Genomic DNA, 24,581 nt, shown 5'->3' with positions numbered 1-24,581 from the left:
TCATGTTCAGGTTAGGAGAGGTGATGGGCACTTTGATGCGATCATGGTACGAGTTTTACGGCCATCTGTCTGTCCCCTTATACTAATACTATAGCTAAGTTACAAGAAGGAGTGGCCACCCTGTCGGAATCTAGGAAGTGAAAAAAACTGGAAAGTTCTCTGCTATTCAAGAGACAACTTTAGAATGCTCCTTTAACCCCCTAACGACCACCTATACACCTTTTAACGACAGCAGTTAAGGGTACTTAAACCACAGCGCTGCTTTTTAATGTCTCTGAGGAATAAGGGTATAGCGCCCCTCTAGAGTCAGAATGTCTGTGGGTTCTCGGTTACCGAGGTAGCTGAGACCAGAGAGAACATGATTTGGGTCAGTTTTTAATGACCCCAGTGTTGCGATCATCATTATTAACCCCTTTCTGACCTCGGATGGGATAGTACGTCCAAGGTCAGAAGCCCCGCTTTGATGCGGGCTCCGGCGGTGAGCCCACATCAAAGCCAGGCATGTCAGCTGTTTTGAACAGCTGACATGTGCCCATAATAGGCGCGGGCAGAATCGCGATCTGCCCGTGCCTATTAACTAGTTAAATTCCGCTGTCAAACGCAGACAGCAGCATTTAACTACCGCTTCCGGCCAGGTGGCCGGAAATGAGCGCATCGCCGACCCCGTCACATGATCGGAGGTTGGCGATGCTTCAGCATTGTAACCATAGAGGTCCTTGAGACCTCTGTGGTTACTGATCCCCGGCAGCTGTGAGTGCCACCCTGTGGTCGGCGCTCACAGCACACCTGCAATTCTGCAAAGATCTGATGATCGCTGCTATGTAGCAGACCCGATCGAGTTGTGCCAGCTTCTAGCCTCCCATGGAGGCTATTGAAGCATGGCAAAAGTTAAAAAAAAAGTAAAAAAAAAAAAATATAAAAGTTTAAATCACCCCCCTTTCGCCCCAATCAAAATAAATAAATTAAAAAAAAAAAAAAACCTACACATATTTGGTATTGCCGCGTTCAGAATCACCTGATCTATCAATAAAAAAAAGCATTAACCTGATCGCTAAACGGCGTAGCAAGAAAAAAATTTGAAGCGCCAGAATTTTGTTTTTTTGGTCGCCACGACAGTGCATTAAAATGCAATAACGGGTGATCAAAAGGACGTATCTGCACCAAAATGGTATCACTAAAAATGCCAGCTCGGCACGCAAAAAATAAGTCCTCAACCGACCCCAGATCATGAAAAATTGAGACGCTACGAGTATCGGAAAATGGCACAATTTTTTTTTTTTTAGCAAAGTTTTGAATTTTTTTTCACCACTTAGATAAAAAATAACCTAGTCATGTTAGGTGTCTATGAACTCGTACTGACCTGGAAAATCATAATGGTAGGTCAGTTTTAGCATTTAGTGAACCTAGCAAAAAAGCCAAACAAAAAACAAGTGTGGACTGCACTATTTTTGCAATTTCAAGGTAGGAGATTCCGTGTGGTTAGCAACTAAGAATCTGAAGTTAAACTTGGAATTTTTTTCCCGTTTTCTAGTACAGGACATGGTAAAACCAATGATGTCGTTCAAAAGTACAACTCGTCCCTCAAAAAATAAGCCCTCAAGTGACCAAATTGACTGAAAAATAAAAAAGTTATGGCTCTGGAAAGGAGGGGAGCAAAAAACGAACACGGAAAAACGGAAAATCCCAAGGTCATGAAGGGGTTAATAACGGCTACCGCATAAAAAATGTCCAAATTTTCCATTTAATTTCTCTATCCTCTGATGTGATCGTACCTCCATTGTTCCTGCAACCCCCCGTAAAGTTCCCCAGGCAACTGGCATCTTACTCTGGGAGAAAATGGCGGGCGCATGCGCAGTGCGCTGGCTGAGATCTGCCAGCCAGCACTTGGCAACAATAGGAAATTTTTCCTATTGGTTCATTTTGATCACTGTGATAGACCCTATCTCAGTGATCAAAATAAAAAAATTGTAAGTAAAACCACCTTTCATCACCCCCTTAGATAGGTAAAAATATGTAATGATTATAAGGGATAACTCAGGAGACTCTTTGCATGGAACAAGACAACTACAGGACACAGTTTTTAAAAGTGGTAAACTCTATATTATCACACGGTGATTCAAACAGGTGCAGAGAGAAACTCAAGTCCACAACACTTGGTGTAAATATTAAAGGCAGCTAAACAGTCTATAGGAAAACTTCAGAGGAAAATGCAATCACGCAGAAAGTCTATGAAGCACAATTATTCTTGAGGATACTTGACATGAATAAGTCCTTGGTAGTCCAAACACAGATAGATATGCTTATAAGGCAGTTCAAATAATATCTTAGCACAACCAGTGAGGCCTGGGTAAAAGTCTCAGGTTTAAGCAGAGCAGCAACAGCTTACATGTCCAGCAAATGCAGATGGAAACAAAGACAAGCAGCCAGATGGAGGATTACTGGAAACCGATGTATGCAGCAGAATCTCAGCTGAGTAGCAGGATCTACACAGGTACACAGGAGCAGGTGCAGGTACAGGTGCAAAGCCAGGGAGTCGTCAGTAGCTGGATGCAAGGCAGAATACTCTAGCACAGACTGAAGGCTGGGGTGGAGTTTTATAGCAGGAAGACACAGTGCACATGAGACCAAAGATGCAATCTTGGAAAAGGGCAGTAATGCACAAAAGGTAATCAAAATGTTCAGAGTCCTGACATTACTCCCTCCTTAGAAGCGGCCTCAGGATTATCCTGGACCTGGTTTCTCAGGGAATCTTTGATGAAAACAAGAGATCTTTTGTTGGGCATTGATGTTTTCCACAGGTTCCCAAGAGTCTTCCTCAGGGGGATATCCCTGCCATCTTATAAGATATTGGAGCCGATTCCTGTGAATCCTGAAATCAATAATTTCCTCCACCACAAATTGTTCTTGCCCATCAATCACCACTAGGGTTGAGCGACCTTTAAATTTATAGGATCGGGTCGGGTTTCACGAAACCCGACTTTTTCAAAAGTCGGGTCGAGTGAAATCGGCCGATCCTATAAAAAAGTCGGGGTCGGGGTCGGCCGAAACTCGAAACCCAATGCAGTGCATTGGGTTTCCAATGGTTCCCAGGGTCTGAAGGAGCGGAAACTCTCCTTCAGGCCCTGGGATCCAGATTTAAGTGTAAAATAAAGAATTAAAATAAAAAATATCGCCATACTTACCATCTGATGCGCCCTGGTACTAAGCAGGAACCTTCCTTCCTTAGAATCAGCCTTCCAGGACCTTGCGGTGACGTCGCGGTGACGTCGCGGCTTGTGATTGGTCGCGTGGCCGCCCATGTGACCGCTCGCGCGACCAATCACAAGCCGCGATGGCCCTGCTTCTTTCCGGCAGCCTTCCTTCCTAAGAATCAGCCCTTCCAGGACCCTCGGTGACGTCACGGTGATGTCGCGGCTTGTGATTGGTCGCGCGAGCGGTCACATGGGCGGCCGCGCGACCAATCACAAGCCGCGACCTCACCGCAACGTCACCGCAAGGTCCTGGAAGGCTGATTCTAAGGAAGGAAGGTTCCCGCTTAGTACCAGGGCGCATCAGATGGTAAGTATAGCGATATTTTTATTTTAATTCTTTATTTTACACTTAAATCTGAATTCCGATACCAATTCCCGATATCTTAAACATATCGGGAATCGGTATCGGAATTCCGATTCCAGATTCAGAAGATCGCCGACTTCATGGCCGATCCCACACAGGGGTCGGGTCGGGTTTCATGAAACCCGACTTTGCCAAAAGTCGGCGACTTCTGAAAATTGCCGACCCGTTTCGCTCAACCCTAATCACCACAGTCTGCGGAGGTGGCACAACACGTCCCTGGAAGGTATTAGGAGATTCAGGCTTTAGTAAAGATACATGAAAAACTGGGTATACCTTCATAGTCCTAGGCAGCTTCAGACGGCAGGCCATAGAGCTCACAATACCATTGATCTTGAAAGGACCAATGAATTTCTGTCCAAGTTTTTGTGAAGGAATGTTTAACTTCAGATTCTTAGTTGCTAACCACATGGAATCTCCTACCTTGAACATGGGTGCAGGTTTACGGAATCTATCAGCCGATCTCTTATAACGTTCTTGAGCCGTAATCAAGGATTCCTTCAGAACCTCCAGATTTTGCCTCATCTCAGTCAGCCTTTCCTCAACTGCTGGAACCGGAGAATTAATCGGAGACCTAGGTAAGATACATGGATGATAACCCAGATTGGCAAAAAAGGAGTGAACTTAGTGGAGGCGCTCTGAGAATTATTGTATGAAAATTCGGCTAACGGCAGTAATTCCAACCAATCATCATGGAGATGGCTAACATGGCATCTTAGATATTGCTCCAACGTCTAGTTGGTACGCTCAGTCTGACCATTTGTCTGGGGATGGTAAGCGGAAGAGAGACAGACATTAATATTGAGTGCAGAGCAAACCCCTTCCAGAATCTTGAAGTGAACTGTACTCCATGGTCAGAGATGATCTCATCCGGGACCCCATGCAGCCAGATGACATTCTGAATAACCAAGTTCACTGTATCCTTAGCTTAGGGGAGGCCGGTGCATGGAACAAAATGAGCGGCTTTAGTCAGGCAATCAACTACTACCATGATCTTATTCATGCCCCCCGATGTAGGCAGCTCCACAATAAAGTCCAATAATATAGACCCCCAAGGTCAGGACGGAACAGGTAATAGTTGCAGGAGACCCGCAGGTGCCACACGAGGAGTCTTGTAAAGAGCACATACCTCACAAGAGAGAACATAGTCCTTAGTATCCTTCAGGCAAGTTGGCCACCAGAAAAATCGGCTTAGGAACTCTTGTGTTTTCTGTACCCCCTGTGACCAGCCAACTTGGAGTCATGTACCAACTTGAGGATCTGCAGACAGACGGCCTCAGGGACATAGATACATCGATCTCTGAACCACATGCCACCCTTAAAGACAAGATTAATATCAACAGGTGGGTTGGCCAGAAATACATCACCGTCATAGGCCTCCCTGCACTTCTTCCACAAGTCCTGATAGTGGATAACTCCGATGAAATTGGCATCAGATAGAATGGTCTTGGATGGGGCTCCAGATACGGAATCCGCAGCATGGATTCGGGATAAAACATCAGCCTTCCCATTACGAGAACCTGGACGGTACGAGATAACATAGTTAAATTGATTTAAAAATAAATTCCAATGAGCCTGACGAGGAGAAAGACATCTAGTGGATCTGAGGAACTCTAAATTGCGCTGGTCAGTAAGCACTACGATCTGTTGTGCAGCTCCTTGCAGATGATGCCTCCATTCCTGGAAAGCCGCAATAACAGCCAGCAATTCCTTGTCTCCCACATCATAATTCTTCTCTGCTGAGGTTAGTCTATGGGAAAAGAAAGCACAAGGATGTAGCAGGCCCTTCTCTCCAGTTCTTTGGGAGAGAATAGCCCCCAAGGCATTATCAGAAGCGTCCACCTCCACAATGAAAGAAAGTGTTGGATCTGGGCGTATCAACAGCGGTGCTGAGGTGAAACAGATCTTAAGCCGATCAAAAGCTTCTTGAGCCTGTGGTGATCACTTAAAGGGCTTTTCCTTCTATGTCAAGGAAGTAATGGGATGGACAATATCAGAAAAAGTTAGAATAAAACGTCTGTAGAACTTTGCAAAACCAATAAAACGTTGCACGTTCTTAACGTTCTTGGGTACCGGCCAGTCAAGGATAGCCTGAATCTTACCAGATTCCATGATCAGCCCCTGGAGAGAGATGATATAACCTAAGAACTGTATCTCAGAATGATGGAACTCGCATTTCTCCGGCTTGATATACAAATGGTTCTATTTCAGATGTCTTAAAACAGCTTTGACATGTTCTTCATGTTCCTGTATAGTCAGAAAAGATTAGAATATCGTCCAAATAGATCACCACAAACTGGTCCAACAAATCTCTGAAAATGTCACTAGCAAGGTGTTGAAACATTGCAGGGGCATTACAAAGCCTGAAGGGCATCATGAGATATTCAAAGTGTCCATACCGGCATCGGAATGCTGTCTTCCACTCATTCCCTGGACGAATACGCACCAAATTATAAGCCCCACGAAGATCCAGTTTAGAGAACACCTTAGAATGGCGGACTATTTCCTGTAATTCGGGAATCAGAGGCAAAGGGTAACGATTCCGTACGGTTACCTTATTGAGCTCTCGATAGTCCACTGTTATGATGACCTGGTGGTTAGGAGCACTAGGAATGACCTGATGAGCAAACTAGTAATACAGGACAAGCTCTGGGAAGTGGGAGCTCTGCTGACTGCAACCCCTAATCCTATCACAACAACTAGAAATAGCCATGGAGCGTACCTGACTCTGCCTAGACGCCTCTTCACAGCCTAAGAGCTAACTACCCCATAAGATAGAAAATAAAGCCTAACTTGCTTAAATAGAGCAGCCAGGCTAGGACTAAACGAGGTCAGCTGAGGAAAGAACCTCAGAACCCGCAGCTCCACTCACAGCCACCAGAGGGAGTCCATGGACAGAACTCGCCGAAGTACCATTCATAACCACAGGAGGGAGTTCGAGAACAGAATTCACAACAGTACCCCCCCTAGAGGAGGGGTCACCGAACCCTCACCAGAGCCCCCAGGCCGATCAGGACGAGCCAAATGAAAGGCACGAACAAGATCGGCAGCATGAACATCAGAGGCAACCACCCAGGAATTATCCTCCTGACCATAACCTTTCCACTTGACTAGGTACTGAAGATTCCGTCTCGAAATACGAGAATCTAAAATCTTCTCCACCACATACTCCAACTCCCCCTCAACCAACACCGGGGCAGGGGGGTCGACGGAGGGAACCATAGGAGCCACATATCTCCGCAATAACGACCTATGGAACACATTATGGATGGCGAAAGAAGCTGAAAGGTCCAAACGAAATGACACAGGATTAAGAATTTCAGAAATCTTATAAGGACCAATGAAACGAGGCTTAAACTTAGGAGACGAAACCTCCATAGGAACATAACGAGACGACAACCAAACCAAATCCCCAACACGAAGTCGGGGACCAACACAGCGACGGCGGTTAGCGAAACATTGAGCCTTCTCCTGGGACAATGTCAAATTGTCCACCACGTGAGTCCAAATCTGCTGCAACCTGTCCACCACAGAATCCACACCAGGACAGTCCGAAGGCTCAACCTGCCCTGAAGAAAAACGAGGGTGGAAACCAGAATTACAGAAAAAAGGCAAAACCAAAGTGGCCGAGCTGGCCCAATTATTAAGGGTGAACTCAGCCAAAGGCAAGAAGGACACCCAATCATCCTGATCAGCAGAAACAAAGCATCTCAGATATGTCTCCAAAGTCTGATTGGTTCGTTCGGTTTGGCCATTTGTCTGAGGATGGAAAGCTGAAGAAAAAGACAAATCAATGCCCATCTTAGCACAAAAGGACCGCCAAAACCTCGAAACAAACTGGGAACCTCTGTCCGACACGATGTTCTCCGGAATGCCATGTAAACGAACCACGTGCTGGAAAAATAATGGAACCAAATCAGAGGAGGAAGGCAAATTAGGCAAAGGTACCAAATGGACCATCTTAGAGAAGCGATCACAAACCACCCAGATAACCGACATCCTTTGAGAGACAGGGAGATCTGAAATAAAATCCATGGAAATATGCGTCCAGGGCCTTTTCGGGACCGGAAAGGGCAAAAGCAACCCACTGGCACGAGAACAGCAGGGCTTAGCCCGAGCACAAGTCCCACAGGACTGCACAAAAGAACGCACATCCCGTGACAAGGAAGGCCACCAAAAGGATCTAGCCACCAAATCCCTGGTACCAAAGATTCCAGGATGACCAGCCAACACCGAACAATGAACCTCAGAGATAACTCTACTAGTCCATCTATCAGGGACAAACAGTTTCTCTGCTGGGCAACGGTCAGGTCTATCAGCCTGAAACTCCTGCAGCACCCGCTGCAAATCAGGGGAGATGGCAGAAAAAATTACCCCCTCTTTGAGAATACCAGCCGGCTCAGGAACTCCCGGAGAATCAGGCACAAAACTCCTTGAAAGGGCATCAGCCTTCACATTCTTAGAGCCCGGAAGGTACGAAACCACAAAATCGAAGCGGGAGAAAAACAGCGACCATCGAGCCTGTCTAGGATTCAACCGCTTGGCAGACAAGAGATAAGTCAGATTCTTGTGATCCGTCAAGACCACCACGCGATGCTTGGCTCCTTCAAGCCAATGTCGCCACTCCTCGAACGCCCACTTCATAGCCAACAACTCTCGATTGCCCACATCATAATTGCGCTCAGCAGGCGAAAACTTTCTAGAAAAGAAAGCACATGGTTTCATCTCCGAGCCATCAGAACTTCTTTGAGATAGAACAGCCCCTGCTCCAATCTCAGAAGCATCCACCTCGACCTGAAACGGGAGCGAAACATCTGGCTGACACAACACAGGGGCAGAAGAAAAACGACGCTTCAACTCCTGAAAAGCCTCAACGGCCGCAGAGGACCAATTGACCACATCCGCACCTTTCTTGGTTAAATCAGTCAATGGTTTAACAACACTAGAAAAATTAGCGATGAAGCGACGGTAAAAATTAGCAAAGCTCAGGAATTTCTGAAGGCTCTTCACAGAAGTAGGCTGAGTCCAATCATAAATGGCCTGAACTTTAACAGGGTCCATCTCGATAGTAGAAGGGGAAAAAATGAAGCCCAAAAATGAAACCTTCTGAACTCCAAAGAGACATTTAGACCCCTTCACAAACAAGGAATTAGCACGGAGGACCTGGAACACCATTCTGACCTGCTTCACATGAGACTCCCAATCGTCCGAAAAGACCAAAATATCATCCAAATATACAATCATGAATCTATCCAGGTACTTTCGGAAGATGTCATGCATATGGTCAATTGAGTCCAGTACTGAGGCTTATTCTTGGCCAAAGGCGTAGCATCAATTCCTCTCAATGGAATAGGATACTGTAAGGGCTCCAAGAAAAAACCACAGCGCCTGGCAAACTCCAAGTCCATCAAATTCAGGGCAGCGCCTGAATCCACAAATGCCATAACAGAATAGGACGACAAAGAGCAAATCAGAGTAACGGACAAAAGAAATTTTGGCTGTACCGTACCAATGGTGGCAGACCTAGCGAACCGCTTAGTGCGCTTAGGACAATCAGAGATAGCATGAGTGGAGTCACCACAGTAAAAACACAGCCCATTCTGACATCTGTATTCTTGCCGTTCAGATCTGGTCAAGGTCCTATCACATTGCATAGGCTCAGGCCTCTGCTCAGAAGATACCGCCAAATGGTGCACAGTTTTGCGCTCACGTAAGCGTCAATCGATCTGAATGGCCAAGGACATAGACTCATTCATACCAGCAGGCGTGGGGAATCCCACCATAACATCCTTAAGGGCTTCAGAAAGACCCTTTCTGAAAATTGCCGCCAGGGCACACTCATTCCACTGAGTAAGCACAGACCACTTTCTAAACTTCTGACAATATACCTTCGCTTCATCCTGACCCTGACACAAAGCCTGCAAGATTTTCTCTGCCTGATCCACTGAATCTGGTTCATCATAAAGCAACCCAAGCGCCAGAAAAAACGCATCTACATTACGCAATGCAGGATCTCCTGGCGCAAGGGAAAATGCCCAGTCTTGAGGGTCGCCACGTAGCAAAGAAATAATGATTTTTACTTGCTGAATGGGGTCACCAGAGGAGCGGGGTTTCAAAGCAAAAAACAGTCTACAATTATTTTTGAAATTCAGGAACTTAGATCTATCCCCAGAAAACAAATCAGGAATTGGAATTCTGGGTTCTAACATCGGGTTCTGAACTACATAATCTTGAATGCCTTGTACCCTTGCAGTGAGTTGATCCACACAAGAGGACATACCTTGAATGTCCATATCTACACCTGTGTCCTGAACCACCCAGAGATTTAGGGGAAAAGAAAAACAAAACACGCTGCAGAGGGAAAAAAAATGGTCTCAGAACTTCTCTTATCCCTCTATTGAGATGCATTAACACTTTACTGGCCAGCTGTACTGTTATGATGACCTGGTGGTTAGGAGCACTAGGAATGACCTGATGAGCAAACTAGTAATACAGGACAAGCTCTGGGAAGTGGGAGCTCTGCTGACCGCAACCCCTAATCCTATCACAACAACTAGAAATAGCCGTGCAGCGTACCTGACTCTGCCTAGACGCCTCTTCACAGCCTAAGAGCTAACTACCCCTAAAGATAGAAAATAAAGCCTAACTTGCCTCAGAGAAATTCCCCAAAGCAAAAAGGCAGCCCCCCACACATATTGACTGTGAGTTAAGATGGAAGTCACAAACACAAGAATGAAATAGGTTTAAGCAAAGGAGGCCAGACTTAGCTAAACAGACATGAGGATAGAAAAGGTATCTTTGCGGTCAGCATAAAAAACTACCAAAAAACCACGCAGAGTGTGCAAAAGAGACCCCGCACCGACTCACGGCGTGGAGGTGCCACTCTGCATCCCAGAGCTACCAGCTAGCAAGGCATAATCATGATAGCAAGCTGGACAAGAAAACAGTGGTAAACAAATAAGCTAGCAGGGACTTAGCTTTTGCTGGAATAGACAGGTCATCTGAAAGATCCAAGAGAGAACTGAACCAGTACTAGGACATTGACAGCTGGCATCAAGTAACGATCTAAGTGGAGTTAAATAGAGCAGCCAGGCTAGGACTAAACGAGGTCAGCTGAGGAAAGAACCTCAGAACCCGCAGCTCCACTCACAGCCACCAGAGGGAGTCCTGTAATGTTCCCAATGGCAGGGAATTTAACAAATAACATGGGCAAAAACAGGACGAGCTCTAGGGTGATGGAACCTGAGCTGACCGCGATCCTGAACCTCAACACTCAACTAACAGTAGCCGGGGAGCGTTCCTGGGGGGACTCTAGACGCCTCGCGCCAGCCGGAGATCTAGCTTCCCCTATCAGAAGAATCACAGACCTATCTTGCCTCCAGAGAAATATTCCCACAGAAATAGCAGCCCCCCACATATAATGACGGTGAAATGAGAGGAAGGCACAAACGTAGTTATGAAAATAGATTCAGCAAAATGAGGCCCGCTTTAAGCTAGATAGCAGAGGATACAAAAGGTGCACTGTGCGGTCAGCTTAAAAACCCTTCAAAATACCATCCTGAAATTACTTGAACTCATGTGCCAACTCATGGTACATGAGTGGTAATTTCAGCCCACCAGAGCAACCAGTAGCAGAAAATTACATATCTGCAAGCTGGACTAAAAACATGAAAGCAAACATGAAACAGGGAAATCAGAACTTAGCTTGTCTTGAAGGCTTTAGGAGCAGGTAACAGAGACACACTGATACATTGATAGCCGGCAAGTGAATGACAGGAAGGCCAGGTTAAATAGGAAACACCCAGCCTCTGATGGACAGGTGGAAACCAGAGACCGCCACCCACCAAAGTCACCCAGTACCAGTTGTAACCACCAGAGGGAGCCCAAAAACAGAATCCACAACAGAGTCCATGGACAGAACTCGCCGAAGTACCATTCATAACCACAGGAGGGAGTTCGAGAACAGAATTCACATCAGTCCACACAGGGTCTCAGGGACTCATCCTTCTTCTTTACAAAAAATATAGGTGCCCCTGCTGGTGAAAAAGAAGGACGTATGAAGCCTTTGGCCAGATTTTCATCAATATACTCCTTTAAGGCTTGAAGCTCAGGTGCCGCCAAAGGATATACGTTACCAAAAGGAATAGCTGCCCCAGGAAGCAACTCAAAGGGACAGTCATAATGCCTGTGTGGAGGAAGCTGATCTGCATTCTTCTTGTCACAGATGTCAGAGAACTCTTTATATGCTGAAGGTAAAGTAAATACCTGTACCGGTGGTTCTGTAGCTGTGGACTCGGGGACAGCTTCAGTTAATGCTGAGTTGCTCCTTGTTGGAAAAATAATCTCCTTGGTCTCCCAGTTGATAGTTTGATTCTGAGAATGCAGCCAAGGGATGCCTAAAATCACAGGAAAATGAGGAGAAGATATTAACAAGAAAGAGAGTTGCTCTTGATGATTAGGCTCCAACAAAATCTCAAGGTTTGCGGTCTCCTGATCCACAGGCCCGGAGATTAAAGGTGACCCATCCACTGTTTCCATGGTAATTGGAGAGGCTCTTTGCTGAATTTCAATACCATGTTCCTTGGCAAATGCGATATCCATAAAATTGCCACCTGCACCAGTGTCAATCATAGCTGCACTGGAAATCCACTATCCTGTACACAGGATCTTAATTGGGAGAGAACAGTGAGAGTTCTTTTCATTTAGCTCCTTGGCTGGTGAAGTCATAGAAAGTGAATGGAATACAGCGTTTAAAGGCAGGCTACATTCAGAGATGTCAGATTCATCATCATAGTAGTCATACTCCACTACTGCTGCTATTACCTTGTTAGGCCGCTTAGGACACTTGGGACAGTTGATTAGAAAGTGGTCAGACTGGCCTCAGTAGAAACATAGACTTTCTCGATGGCAATGCTCCCGGCGCTAATTACTCTCGCCCCTCTGAACAGAATCAATTTGCATGGGCACCTCCTCTACCTCTCGAGATGTTTTATCTGCAGGCTCTTTCGAAGGAAGGGAACAGTTAGAAATATGGTTATATGCAGCAAACTTCTCCTGCCTACGCTCAGTAAGGTGAATGTCAATGCGCACACAGTGCTGTATAAATGTCTCTAGCTCTTGTGGTGATTCAGAGTGAGCTAATTCATCCTTTACAATGCTAGACAGACCCCTTTTAAAAATAGGTAATTGTGCATAACTGTCCCAATTAATATCTGCCGCTAATCTCCTGAATTCAGTAGCATACTCAATAACAGAACGTTTAGCCTGGCGTAAAGACAATAAAGCAGATTCAGCGGTTGCACGGCGATTAGGGTCATCAAACATTAATGCCATAGCGGCCAAAAAATCTCCCAAATTATTTAACCGTCATGAGACTCAATCATCGGATTCGCCCAGGTGAGCACTCGTGCGGTCAGCAGCATTATTACATACAATACTTTGGATCTATCATTAGGAAAACGGTCACCATGCACATCAAAATATAGCATACATTGATACACGTGCTGCGCCAATTCTTTGGAATGCACTACCTAGGTTAATACGATTAATCCCCAATCCCCACAGTTTTAAGCGTGGCCTAAAAACTCATTTGTTCAGATTGGTCTACCCCCTCAAAGCATTAACCTAACTATCCCTGTGTGGCCTATTAAAAAAAAAAGAAAAAAAAAAAACATAATCAGGTTCCTCGCATCATGTTCTCACTTTATGCAGTTAATAGCACTGTGTGTGTGTACTGCTACATACTTAGGCAGTTAACTGGTTCATGCAGCTTTACATGAACACCCGAGCCTTACACTATGGCTGGCCCAAATAGCTAAAGCAATTGTTACCATCCACCTCTCGTGTCTCCCCTTTTCCTCATAGTTTGTAAGCTTGCGAGAAGGGCCCTCATTCCTCCTGGTATCTGTTTTGAACTGTGATTTCTGTTATGCTGTAATGTCTATTGTCTGTTCAAGTCCCCTCTATAATTTGTAAAGGGCTGAGGAATATGTTGGCACTATATAAATAAAAATTATTATTATTATTCACAAAGCCACGAAATTTGTCGCGATCACCATTAAATCTAAATGGGGGCAACTTAGGTGGGCTAGCTGGTGGCGGTTGCCCAGATGGTAAAGTCGCTTGTGCAGCCATTTGCGTGTTTATGTCCTGAAAAGCCCATCCATACTGGGACTCTATGCCAGCAAGTTTGTTTTCCTGGGCTGCCATGCGGGTGCTTAAGTCCTGCAAAGTTTGTCCAAACACTTGTTGATTGTGTTCAAAGCTTCCAAACTTCTCTTGCAGACCTTCCACATCTTTCTGCAGTGATCTAATTATGGAGAACACCTGCTCTAGTCTGCTTTCTGCAGTCATTGTTCCAGCAGTCTCCTCTTTTGAGGCTAGAGTATCCTGTAATGATTATAAGGGATAACTCAGGAGACTCTTTGCATGGAACAAGACAACTACAGGACACAGTTTTATAAGTGGTAAAGTCTATATTATCACACGGTGATTCAAACAGGTGCAGAGAGAAACTCAAGTCCACAACACTTGGTGTAAATATTAAATGCAGCTAAACAGTCTATAGGAAGCTTCAGAGGAAAATGCAATCACACAGAAAGTCTATGAAGCACAATTATTCTTGAGGATACTTGACACGAATAAGTCCTTGGTAGTCCAAACACAGATAGATATGCTTATAAGGCAGTTCAAATAATATCTTAGCACAACCAGGGAGGCCTGGGTAAAAGTCTCAGGTTTAAGCAGAGCAGCAACAACTTACATGTCCAGCAAATGCAGATGGAAACAAACACAAGCAGCCAGATGGAGGATTACTGGAAACCAATGTATGCAGCAGAAACTCAGAGCTGAGTAGCAGGATCTCCACACAGGTTCACAGGAGCAGGTGCAGGTGCAAAGCCAGGGAGTCATCAGGAGCTGGATGCAAGGCAGAATACTCTAGCACAGATTGAAGGCTGGGGTGGAGTTTTATAGCAGGAAGACACAGTGCACATGAGACCAAAGAAGCCATCTTGGAAAAGGGCAATAATGCACAAAAGGTAATCAAAATGTTCAGAGTCCTGACAAAATAATGAAATAAAACAAAATATATTTAGTTCCATGATTCCATTACTTTTAGAGTTGGGCTAAAGTGAGTTGGGCTAAAGTTAGGGTGAGGGTTGGGCTAAAGTGAGTTGGGCTAAAGTTAGGGTTAGGGTTGGGCTAAAGTTAGTGTTAGGTTTGGGCTAAAGTTATGGTTAGGGCTAGGATTAGGGTTGGGGTTAGGGCTATGGCCAGGGTTAGTGTTAGGATTAGTGTTATGGTTGGTGTGCTGGGGTTAGAGTTATGGTTAGGGTTATGGTTAGGGTTGGGATTAGGGTTAAGGGTGTGTTGGGGTTAGGTTGGAGTTAGAATTTCCACTGTTTAGGTACATCAGGGGGTCGAAATAAAAGGTGCCACCATTGATTCCAGAAAAAATTTTTGCGTCCAAAAAAGTCAAACGGCGCTCCCTCTCTTCTGAGCCCTGCCATGCACCCAAACAGTGGCTATTCCCACATAAGGGGTATTGACGTACTCAGAAGAAACTGCAAAGCAAATTTTGTGGTCCATTTTCTCCTGATACCCTTGTAAAAATAAAAAGATTGGTTCCAAAGTAAATTTTTTGTGAAAAAAGTTAAACGTTCATTTTTTTTCCTTCCACATTGCTTTGGCTCTCGTGAAGCATCTGAAGGGTTAATAAACTTCTTTAATATGGTTTTGTGCACCTTTAGGGGTGCATTTTTAGAATGATGTCACTTTTGGGAATTTTCTGTTATACTGACCCCCCAAACTCACTTCAAATGTGAGGTGGTCCCTAAAATAAAGGTTTTGTAAATTTTGTTGGAAAAATGAGAAATCGCTGGTCAACTTTAAACCCTTATAACTTCCTAAGGAAAAAAAAAATGTTTCCAAAATTGTGCAGATGAAAAATAGACATGTGGGAAATGTTAAGTATTTTGTGTGACATACAGTGGGTACGGAAAGTATTCAGACCCCTTTAAATTTTTCACTCTTTGTTTCATTGCAGCCATTTGGTAAATTCAAAAAAGTTCAATTTTTTTCCTTCACATTAATGTACACTCTGTACCCCATCTTGACTTAAAAAAACAGAAATGTAAAAATTTTTGCAAATTTAATAAAAAGAAAAACTGAAATATCACATGGTCATAAGTATTCAGACCTTTTGCTCAGTATTGAGTAGAAGCACCCTTTTGAGCTAGTACAACCATGAGTCTTCTTGGAAATGATGCAACAAGTTATTCATACCTGGATTTGGAGATCTTCTGCCATTCTTCCTCAGAAGAACACTTACAGACACAGTCAGCATGGCAACATACAAGTGTATAGATGATAAGCATATCAATTGTCAGCCATATTCAATAGCCAGCTGCATAAAAAAGGACTAATCAATGTGGACTGGTCGCTAACCAAAACACAAGAAAAAACAAGGCTAGCAAGCCAAGAAAAGACAACCAAAACAGTCCATATAGATATAAAAGTGAAAATTCTTTATTGTAAATAGTAAACAGGACAAACAATCATAGGGGATGGCATGCAATACAAGTGACCATAATACAGAGGTAAAAAACAACAGGTGTGCGCACATGCCAGAACCACTCCACAAAAATGATTAATACATATTAAACTCTCCGTCAGAATAAGACGATATAAGAGAGGGTGCAACAATAAATCTATATGTCATATCGCAAAGTTGGTTAAAACTCTAATAAATAGAGCCACCACCAGTATCAAAATTGAGCAATTGCGATCTGCCAAGGATAGATAGTACAAACAGTGGTAACTATACCTTGTAGCAAACGGCACCAATGTAGGGGTTAATGGAATGTGCGCACACACCCCAACGCACGTTTCAGATGATCTCCTTCCTCAGGGGGCATGGTTCTTAGTGTCCCTGGTTGGGACACTAAGAACCATGCCCCCTGAGGAAGGAGATCATCCGAAACGTGCGTTGGGGTGTATCTTTTGTATCTATTGTATCTTTCTGATTTAAGGGCATAAAAAGTCAAAGTTTAAAAATTGCAAATTTTCAAAATTTTCACTATATTGCCATTTTTTTAAATAAATAAATGCAAGTCATATTGAAGAAATTTTACCACTAACATGAAGTAAAATATATCTTGAAAAAACATTCTCAGAATCAGGGGGATCCGTTAAAACATTCCAGAGTTATAACCACATAAATTGACAGTGGTCAGAACAGTAAAAATTGGCCTGGTCATTAAGTACCAAATTGGCTCTGTCACTAAGGATGGGGTTAAGGAGAGATTCCATCTGAAAAAAAATCCCATTTTAGTTATCCAACCATTAAATTTTAACTTATGACCAGACATATGGAGTTTACTTTTTTGCAGCCATAAAGCCTTAAATAGTTATTATATGAATGATGATGTAAGTCTAAGATATTTCATTTAAGATTTTGATAAATTCAGTCTTATGTTTATGATTTAGAGTTCCTCATCAGAAATTGTCTTGTGGTCATTATTGGTCATTACTGGCGGCATTCCTGCAGCTTTGCCAGCAGCTGTCCAAGTCTGTATACTGTATTCCCAAATAAGGCTTCAGAGGAATGGCATATTTTGTCTAAGTGCACAGAGGATTAATATGTGCGGACAACTAAATATTATTTGTTTTGATAAGGTAAATAAATTATCATTATGTGTTTTGTTGTCTAATTATTTTATGATCAAAAATATAATGGCCTCTACTCATCAATGCTTTCTTGACAGAATTCTAGCATTGAAAACTTTGAAAAATCATAAAAGATTTGCTCAACCCAAGGCTGTTTTAAACTTTTGCAACTTTTTCACACCGCTTTTGCCTGGCACTGAGAAAGTGGGAAGAGTTGGGGTGACTGCACTTGTCAAATTTATAATGAGTGGCAGCGTTCCTTACTCCAGAAATCTTAGTCCACTCTCCAACTGGAGTAAGATTTGTGGTGAGGCGCACACAGAGGTGAATGCCACATTGCACCTCGCTTTATTCATTAAGAAATTCTTATTGAATCAGGTGCCTCACACTCCACCCTTGAGCCCTCATCAAAACCATTATGAAAAGTTGAAGTCTTGATGAACTGTGGCCATTGTGTGCAATAGTTGAATTTCCTAACTATATATGCTGTATAGTATGCCAAACATGTATGTTTATTGATCAGTTACTTGAACAATGGTTATTTGGCAAACACAATTTGTATAGCTGAAAATTTAAATTGTACTGATATTAAAATAAGTCTGATTCGTTTGATTTGACTTTAGCTCTTTAGAGCTTTCAGTTCAGACATTGATGATTGACAAATGACCATATTGTTACAGCCACCTTGAAATCAATGGGCATTAAACAATTGTCCAATGTCCAATTCATTTTTCAAAACCCCAATTTATTTTCTAAGATACTTAATAATGTCCCCCAAAGTGTTTTCATTTTTTACTGTACTCACCCTTTTCCTTCATATCAGTGTCATAGGTCAGGTTGTCTACATACAGGCCTTCTTGCCACTCGGGCATTTGGCTACCCAATTCACCACATTTCTCATAAAGCTGAATGCTTGTTTTCATCCAGTGTTTGCTTAATCTGGTCGAGCCTACTTTTCCAACTTTCTATCACTCTTCTCCTTTGACCTGTCTACCTGCCTTATGAACCTCTTAAAGAATTTGCAGCTGAAGGCCATCGTTACATCAGTAAAGATGACAGCTCATTGGTGAGAAACAGACTGCAGGCACTGGCAATGAAGAGTATGGAGAGTGACTCTGTAAGTAGATGACACTGAGCACATGTCATAATACCTGACTGGTAAATGCTGACTGCTCAATGCAATAGACCAGCCCTAAAACTCTGACAGCAGTAATGGCATTCTATTTGAGACTACACTAGGCATGCTTGAGATTGCAAGTGGAGTATCATCAGAAGTACGACAGCCAAAGTTAGGTGGAGAATAGTGGCAAATATTTAATTTCAGTAAATTTACAAAATGCAAATTTTTATTCCAATGAAATGTTTTTGAGCTATGGTTTTGATGGTCAACAGGCTGTTTTAAGAACTTTTGCGACTACCCTTTTTCAGATATCCATGAACATTTTTATAATTCATAATGATTTTGTATACAGACAGGCACTTTAACAGAAGATGGAATGGAATTATGGGGTATTGTTCCTTCTGATAAGAGAAGGTAAGTTTACACTGCTTAATAGGACACAAATTAACAATATATGTGTCTGAGTATGTGGGAGATTAAACAAGAAATAGGGGAAAATAGAGAAAAAGTTACTCTATAGAATTAGTGTATGACAATACATAATCCACATCATTCATTAGTAGAAATACTTTCTCAATACTTACATTAGAGTTACATTCTGATTGACCTTGATCAGTTTTGCTCAATTTTCATTGATTAAACACATTAATAGTATATCAGGCCACTCAATATCACTTCTTTAGCTATGAGGCTGAATGTCCACTGCCTAACGCCTAACACTTAACAGCTGCCCATATCGTTCATCACGAGTCCCATTCTCTCTTCATCTGTATTTTCCCAACCAGTGAGCTCTGTGATCTGAGCCTAATAAAACTAATAGTATTATTGAAATCCACCGCACTCCCTGTGTGGAATATCTTAGAAACAAAAGGATTTTTTGAAACTTGCTAATTTATTCAAGTGAAAAACAGAAAATCAAATGTGACAGATCTAATAGTAGGCAGTACAAGCAACTCAGTGATTTGACGTTTCGACCCTCCCGGGTCTTACTCTAAAGTCGCACTTAATCCAGGATTTATGAGTGGCTCTTATGGTAACGAGAATGTTATCCCTGTAGTGTCAAGGGGCAGGTACAGTCTTTTTGTAGGCTTAGTACCCTTAGTGGATGGGGGTTAGTGCTCCTGCGTCCTGTGGGAAGGCAAGATGCAGGAGCGCTATCCCCCATCCACTAAGGGTACTAAGCCTACATGTCCACCAGCAAGACGCAGATGCGCCGCTGTTACCCTTCTACAAGGCTTTATCCAGAAATGGCAAATCCATTGTACTACATACAACTTACCAGCAATTTAAGGCTGATACATTGGCACCTGCAAAAAAGGTTGTCTCCAGTGACATACCAACTTTCTATTTGAATCACGTATGCAAACAGCAGCAAGACGCTGATACACTGCTGCTATTCCTCAGCAAGGTCATACTCAGAGAAAAATCAACTATTAGGACATACTTGGTATCAAAAAGACTGTACCTGCCCCTTGACACTACAGGGATAACATCCTCGTTACCATAAGAGCCACTCATAAATCCTGGATTAAGTGCGACTTTAGACTAAGACCCGGGAGGGTCGAAACGTCAAATCACTGAGTCGCTTGTACTGCCTACTATTTGATCTGTCACATTTGATTTTCTGTTTTTCACTTGAATAAATTAGCAAGTTTCAAAAAATACTTTTGTTTCTAAGATATTCCACACAGGGAGTGCGGTGGATTTCAATAATACTGATACTAGACCTTACGGTCTGTCTCACCAGCACCCCGATCTAAATTTAGAGTGCAGGCCAAATTATATTTATATTTATAATAAAACTAATAGACATATTATTCTAATAGAATGTGAATGTGGAATAGCTCAGAAATCGGAAACAGTAATATTAGGTCAGTATTGGGAAGTATTTGGATCATTAAAATTTCTTTGGAAAAAATGTATTTGACTAGAATGGACCGAAATAAATAACTTTTTTCTGTACTTTGATGTTCAAAATGCAGAAGTTATTTTAGAACAACAATCACTCATCATTTTTGACTGATTTAATGCTACATTTTGCTGTACGTCTAAGATATTTTTATGATAACATTTGAATTGTCTTGTAGCTTCCAAGAAGTTTATTTATTTACACCAGGGACTAGCTTGCCATGGAGTCCGGTTCTAGTAGGAATGGTCAGTTGTCATTCATTGATTTTCCTTGATGGCAAAATACAGGGAGACCCACTGGACCTGAAAATGTTCGAGGGTACAGGCTGGGTAAGTTCTCTATAACAAAAATTCAAAAATGAAGTTTCTGAAAATGTTCCCTGATATACCTGCTCTGTGTGTAAATTCATTATTTAAGGCAGAGTGTCTTGTTATATTTTCCCTATGCCACTTAGCCCTTACAGCACAAGCCCCTCTAGCACCACACTAGCTGAATCCTTTTTTGTGAAAAAAAAACAAAAAAACAGAATGCATGTCCTCAATGGATCCCTTGCATAACTGATGCAAACAGAAGCAGAAGGATGCTACTGGTTGTCTCGATTTCATTATGTGGAAAAGAATTTCAATGCACACTCCCAAGTACCGTATATACTCGAGTATAAGCCGACCCGAGTATAAGCCGACCCCCCTAATTTTGCCACAAAAACCTGGGAAAACTTATTGACTCGAGTATAAGCCTAGGGGGGAAAATGCAGCAGCTACCGGTAAATGTCAAAAGTAATAATAGATACCAATAAAAGTAAAATTAATTGAGACATCAGTAGGTTAAGTGTCTTTGAATATCCATATTGAATCATGAGCCCCATATAATGCTCCATACTGTTCATTATGGCCCCATAAGATGTTCCATATTAAAATATGCCACATATAATCCTGCATAAAGGTTAATAAAGGTCCCATAAGATGCTCCATAGACACATTTGCCCAATATAATGCTGCACAAATGCTGATTATGGCCCCATAAGATGCTCCATACAGACACTTGCCCCATATGCCGTAGTGCCCTACAAACATTATTTATGGCCCCATACAGACACTTGCCCCATACAGTGCTGCACAAACATTATGCCCCCATATAGTGCTGCAGAAACGTTATGGCCCCATATAGTGCTGCAGAAACGTTATGGCCCCTTATAGTGCTGCAGAAACATTATGGCCCCATGTAGTGCTGCACAAACGTTATGGCCCCCATATAGTACTGCACACATGTTATGGCCCCCATATAGTTCTGCACAAACGTTATGGCCCCCATATAGTGCTGCACAAACGTTATGGCCCCATATAGTGCTGCAGGAATGTTATGGCCCCATAAAGTGCTGCAGGAATGTTATGGCCCCATATAGTGCTGCAGGAACATTATGGCCCCATATAGTGCTGCAGAAACATTATGACCCCATATAGTGCCGCAGGAATGTTATGGCCCCATATAGTGCCGCAGGAATGTTATGGCCCCATATAGTGCCGCAGGAATGTTATGGCCCCATATAGTGCTGCAGGAATGTTATGGCCCCATATAGTGCTGCAGGAATGTTATGGCCTCATATAGTGCCACAGGAATGTTATGGCCCCATATAGTGCTGCACAAACGTTATGGCCCCATATAGTGCTGCAGGAATGTTATGGCCCCATATAGTGCCGCAGGAATGTTATGGCCCCATATAGTGCTGCAGGAATGTTATGGCCACATGTAGTGCTGCAGGAATGTTATGGCCCCATATAGTGCCGCAGGAATGTTATGGCCCCATATAGTGCTGCAGGAACGTTATGGCCCCATATAGTGCTGCAGAAACGTTATGGCCCCATATAGTGCTGCAGGAACATTATGGCCCCATCGATGCTCCATACAGACACTTGCCCCATTTGCTGCGATAAAAAAAAAAAAATCACATACTCACCTCTCCGTCGCTCAGGCCCCTGCACTTTCAATAGTCACCTGCTCCTCGTTCTGGGCGCCGATCTGTCTCCAGTACTGACGTTCAGCAGAGGGCGCACACTGACCACGTCACCGCGCCCTCTGACCTCAGCATCAGTGCTGGAGACAGATCGGCACCCGGAACAAGGAGCAGGTGACTATCGCGCAGCGCTGCGCTCCCCTCCCCGTATACTTACCTGGTCCTGCCGCTGTGTAGATTCTGCTTCCCTGATGCTGCAGCGCTTCATCCTGTACTCAGCGGTCACATGGTACCGCTGATTACAGTAATGAATATGCGGCTCCACCACTATGGGAGGTGGAGCCGAATATTCATTTACTGTAATGAGCGGGACCATGTGACCGCTCAGTACAGGAAGAAGCTGAAGCTGCTGCTGCCGGCGCCGGGGAAGACAGGGACCTGCAGGGACCGCGCCTGGACTAGGTGAGTATTTTTAGACAGCCCCCGCTCCCCTCCTGCCGACTCCCGGGTATGACTCGAGTATAAGCCGAGAGGGGCAATTTCAGCCCAAAAAAGTGGGCTGAAAATCTCGGCTTATACTTGAGTATATACGGTAAATGCAATCCTGAGGGATATATTTAGTGCAGCATGTACATATCATGAATGGCTAAAAATGTTTGGTGCTTCAGGAGACAATGAATATGAGGCTCTCCTGAGTTTTTGTCTAAATGCAGCAGCACCGCTATATGTAAGGCCTGTTTCACAAGTCCTAATATTTCCGGTACCAAAAAAAATTGTACAGGAGATATCCGCGTCCCTGTGTCCATGTGTGTAACACTTACTGCACACATGTGGCAACTGTGCACCATCTGTGTGTCACATCGGTACCACACTTACTGGCACCAGGGAAGAAGCGGTACTGTTAGCTGTCATCATTCTCCCCTGCTCTGCCAGCGATCTGTGAGAGCAGGGTAGAATGATGAGAGTTATATTCAAAGAACAGTGATAACAGCGAGAGCAGGCGGAGGCTGATGGGACAATTACTCCCTTCAGCCTACACTTGCTGCTGATAATAACAGTCAGAGCAGGTGGCAGCTGATGGGAGCATTCATCAGTCGTCGCCTGTGCTATAAATAAATAAATTAAAAATCCAGCGTGGGTTCTCCTGTATTTTTCAGAATCAGCAACGCAAAACTGACAGCTGGGAGAAGAAACCCTCAGCTGTCAGCGTTAGCAAGGCTGGTTATCAAGAATAGAGGGGTCCTCACGCTATTTCTTAAAATTATTTAAATAAATAATTTAACAAAATGTCATGGGTCCCCCTCATTTTTGACAACTAGTCTTGCTGAAGCAGACAACTGGGGCTGGCATTCTCAGATTGGTAAGAGGCCATGGATATTGACCTCCCCAGCCTAAAAATAGGAGCCTGCAGCCACCCAGAAAAGGCACCTCTAATAGATGTGCCAATTCTGGCGCTTTGCCTGGCTCTTCCCACTTGCCCTGTAGTGGTGGCAAGTGGGGCAATATTTGTTGGGTTGATGTCACCTTTGTATTGTCTGGTGACATCAAGCTCACAGGTTAGCAATGGAGAGGCGTCTATAAGACACCTATCCATTACTAATCTTATACTTGTATTGTAAATAAAGAGACAGCAAATATAGTTTGTTACTTGAAATAAAACAAAACACACTTTTCCATTTTTATTTAAAAATAACAAACACAGTTATACTCACCTAGCGCCCATACCATTGAAGCCCTTGACTCCTTTAATAAAACAAAAATAAAAAAACAATATCCCTCACCTCTCCATCATTCTGTCTCACGCTGTAATCCATGTCTGTTCATTTACCTCTTTGCCCCTGAAGGTGGTATGCACATTAATGACCAGGCCATTTTTTACAATTTTGACCACTGTCACTTTATGAGGTAATAATTCTGGAACGCTTCAACGGATCCCACTGGTTCTGAGAATGCTTTTTCATTACATATTATACTTTATGATCGTGGTGTAACCAGTATGCTATAATGTTCAGTGCATTGCAGTCACCAGTACATTATGCCCAGCCCATGCTTCTGGAGGCGTGCACCTGTAACTTAGGTGGGCTCTCATCACTTCAGAAATGTCAAATGTGGAAGCTATGTGTAGTTTAGGTACACTGTGGGGCTCAGAAGGGAAGGGGCATTTGGATTTGGGAACGAAGAATTTGCTGAATTTCTTTTGGCGGGTGAGGAGTCATTTCACTTTTCCACAGCCTGTGTGCTACCAGTAACAAGGAAGATCCCTATATTTCCATTAACAGATGACAGACCTGAGTGAGGGCTTACTTTTTTGAGGATTGAGT

The 24,581-nt window shown here is 43.4% G+C and overlaps 1 protein-coding gene across 1 annotated transcript in view; it reads left to right on the top strand.

Moving 5' to 3' along the window:
- LOC143808069 (putative cation-transporting ATPase 13A4) overlaps positions 1 to 24,581 on the top strand; it is a 361,151-nt gene that overhangs the window by 254,991 nt on the left and 81,579 nt on the right. Inside the window, exons 12-14 of the mRNA XM_077290326.1 lie at positions 17,101 to 17,289; positions 18,753 to 18,814; positions 20,488 to 20,638. Coding sequence (XP_077146441.1) covers positions 17,101 to 17,289; positions 18,753 to 18,814; positions 20,488 to 20,638 — 402 coding nt within the window. The remainder of the gene's footprint in view (positions 1 to 17,100; positions 17,290 to 18,752; positions 18,815 to 20,487; positions 20,639 to 24,581) is intronic.

This window comes from Ranitomeya variabilis, chromosome 2 (genome assembly GCF_051348905.1).
Source record: "Ranitomeya variabilis isolate aRanVar5 chromosome 2, aRanVar5.hap1, whole genome shotgun sequence".
NCBI lineage: Eukaryota > Metazoa > Chordata > Amphibia > Anura > Dendrobatidae > Ranitomeya > Ranitomeya variabilis.
Note: the sequence above shows the minus strand (reverse complement) of the source record. Positions and strands in the feature narration are given on the sequence as shown.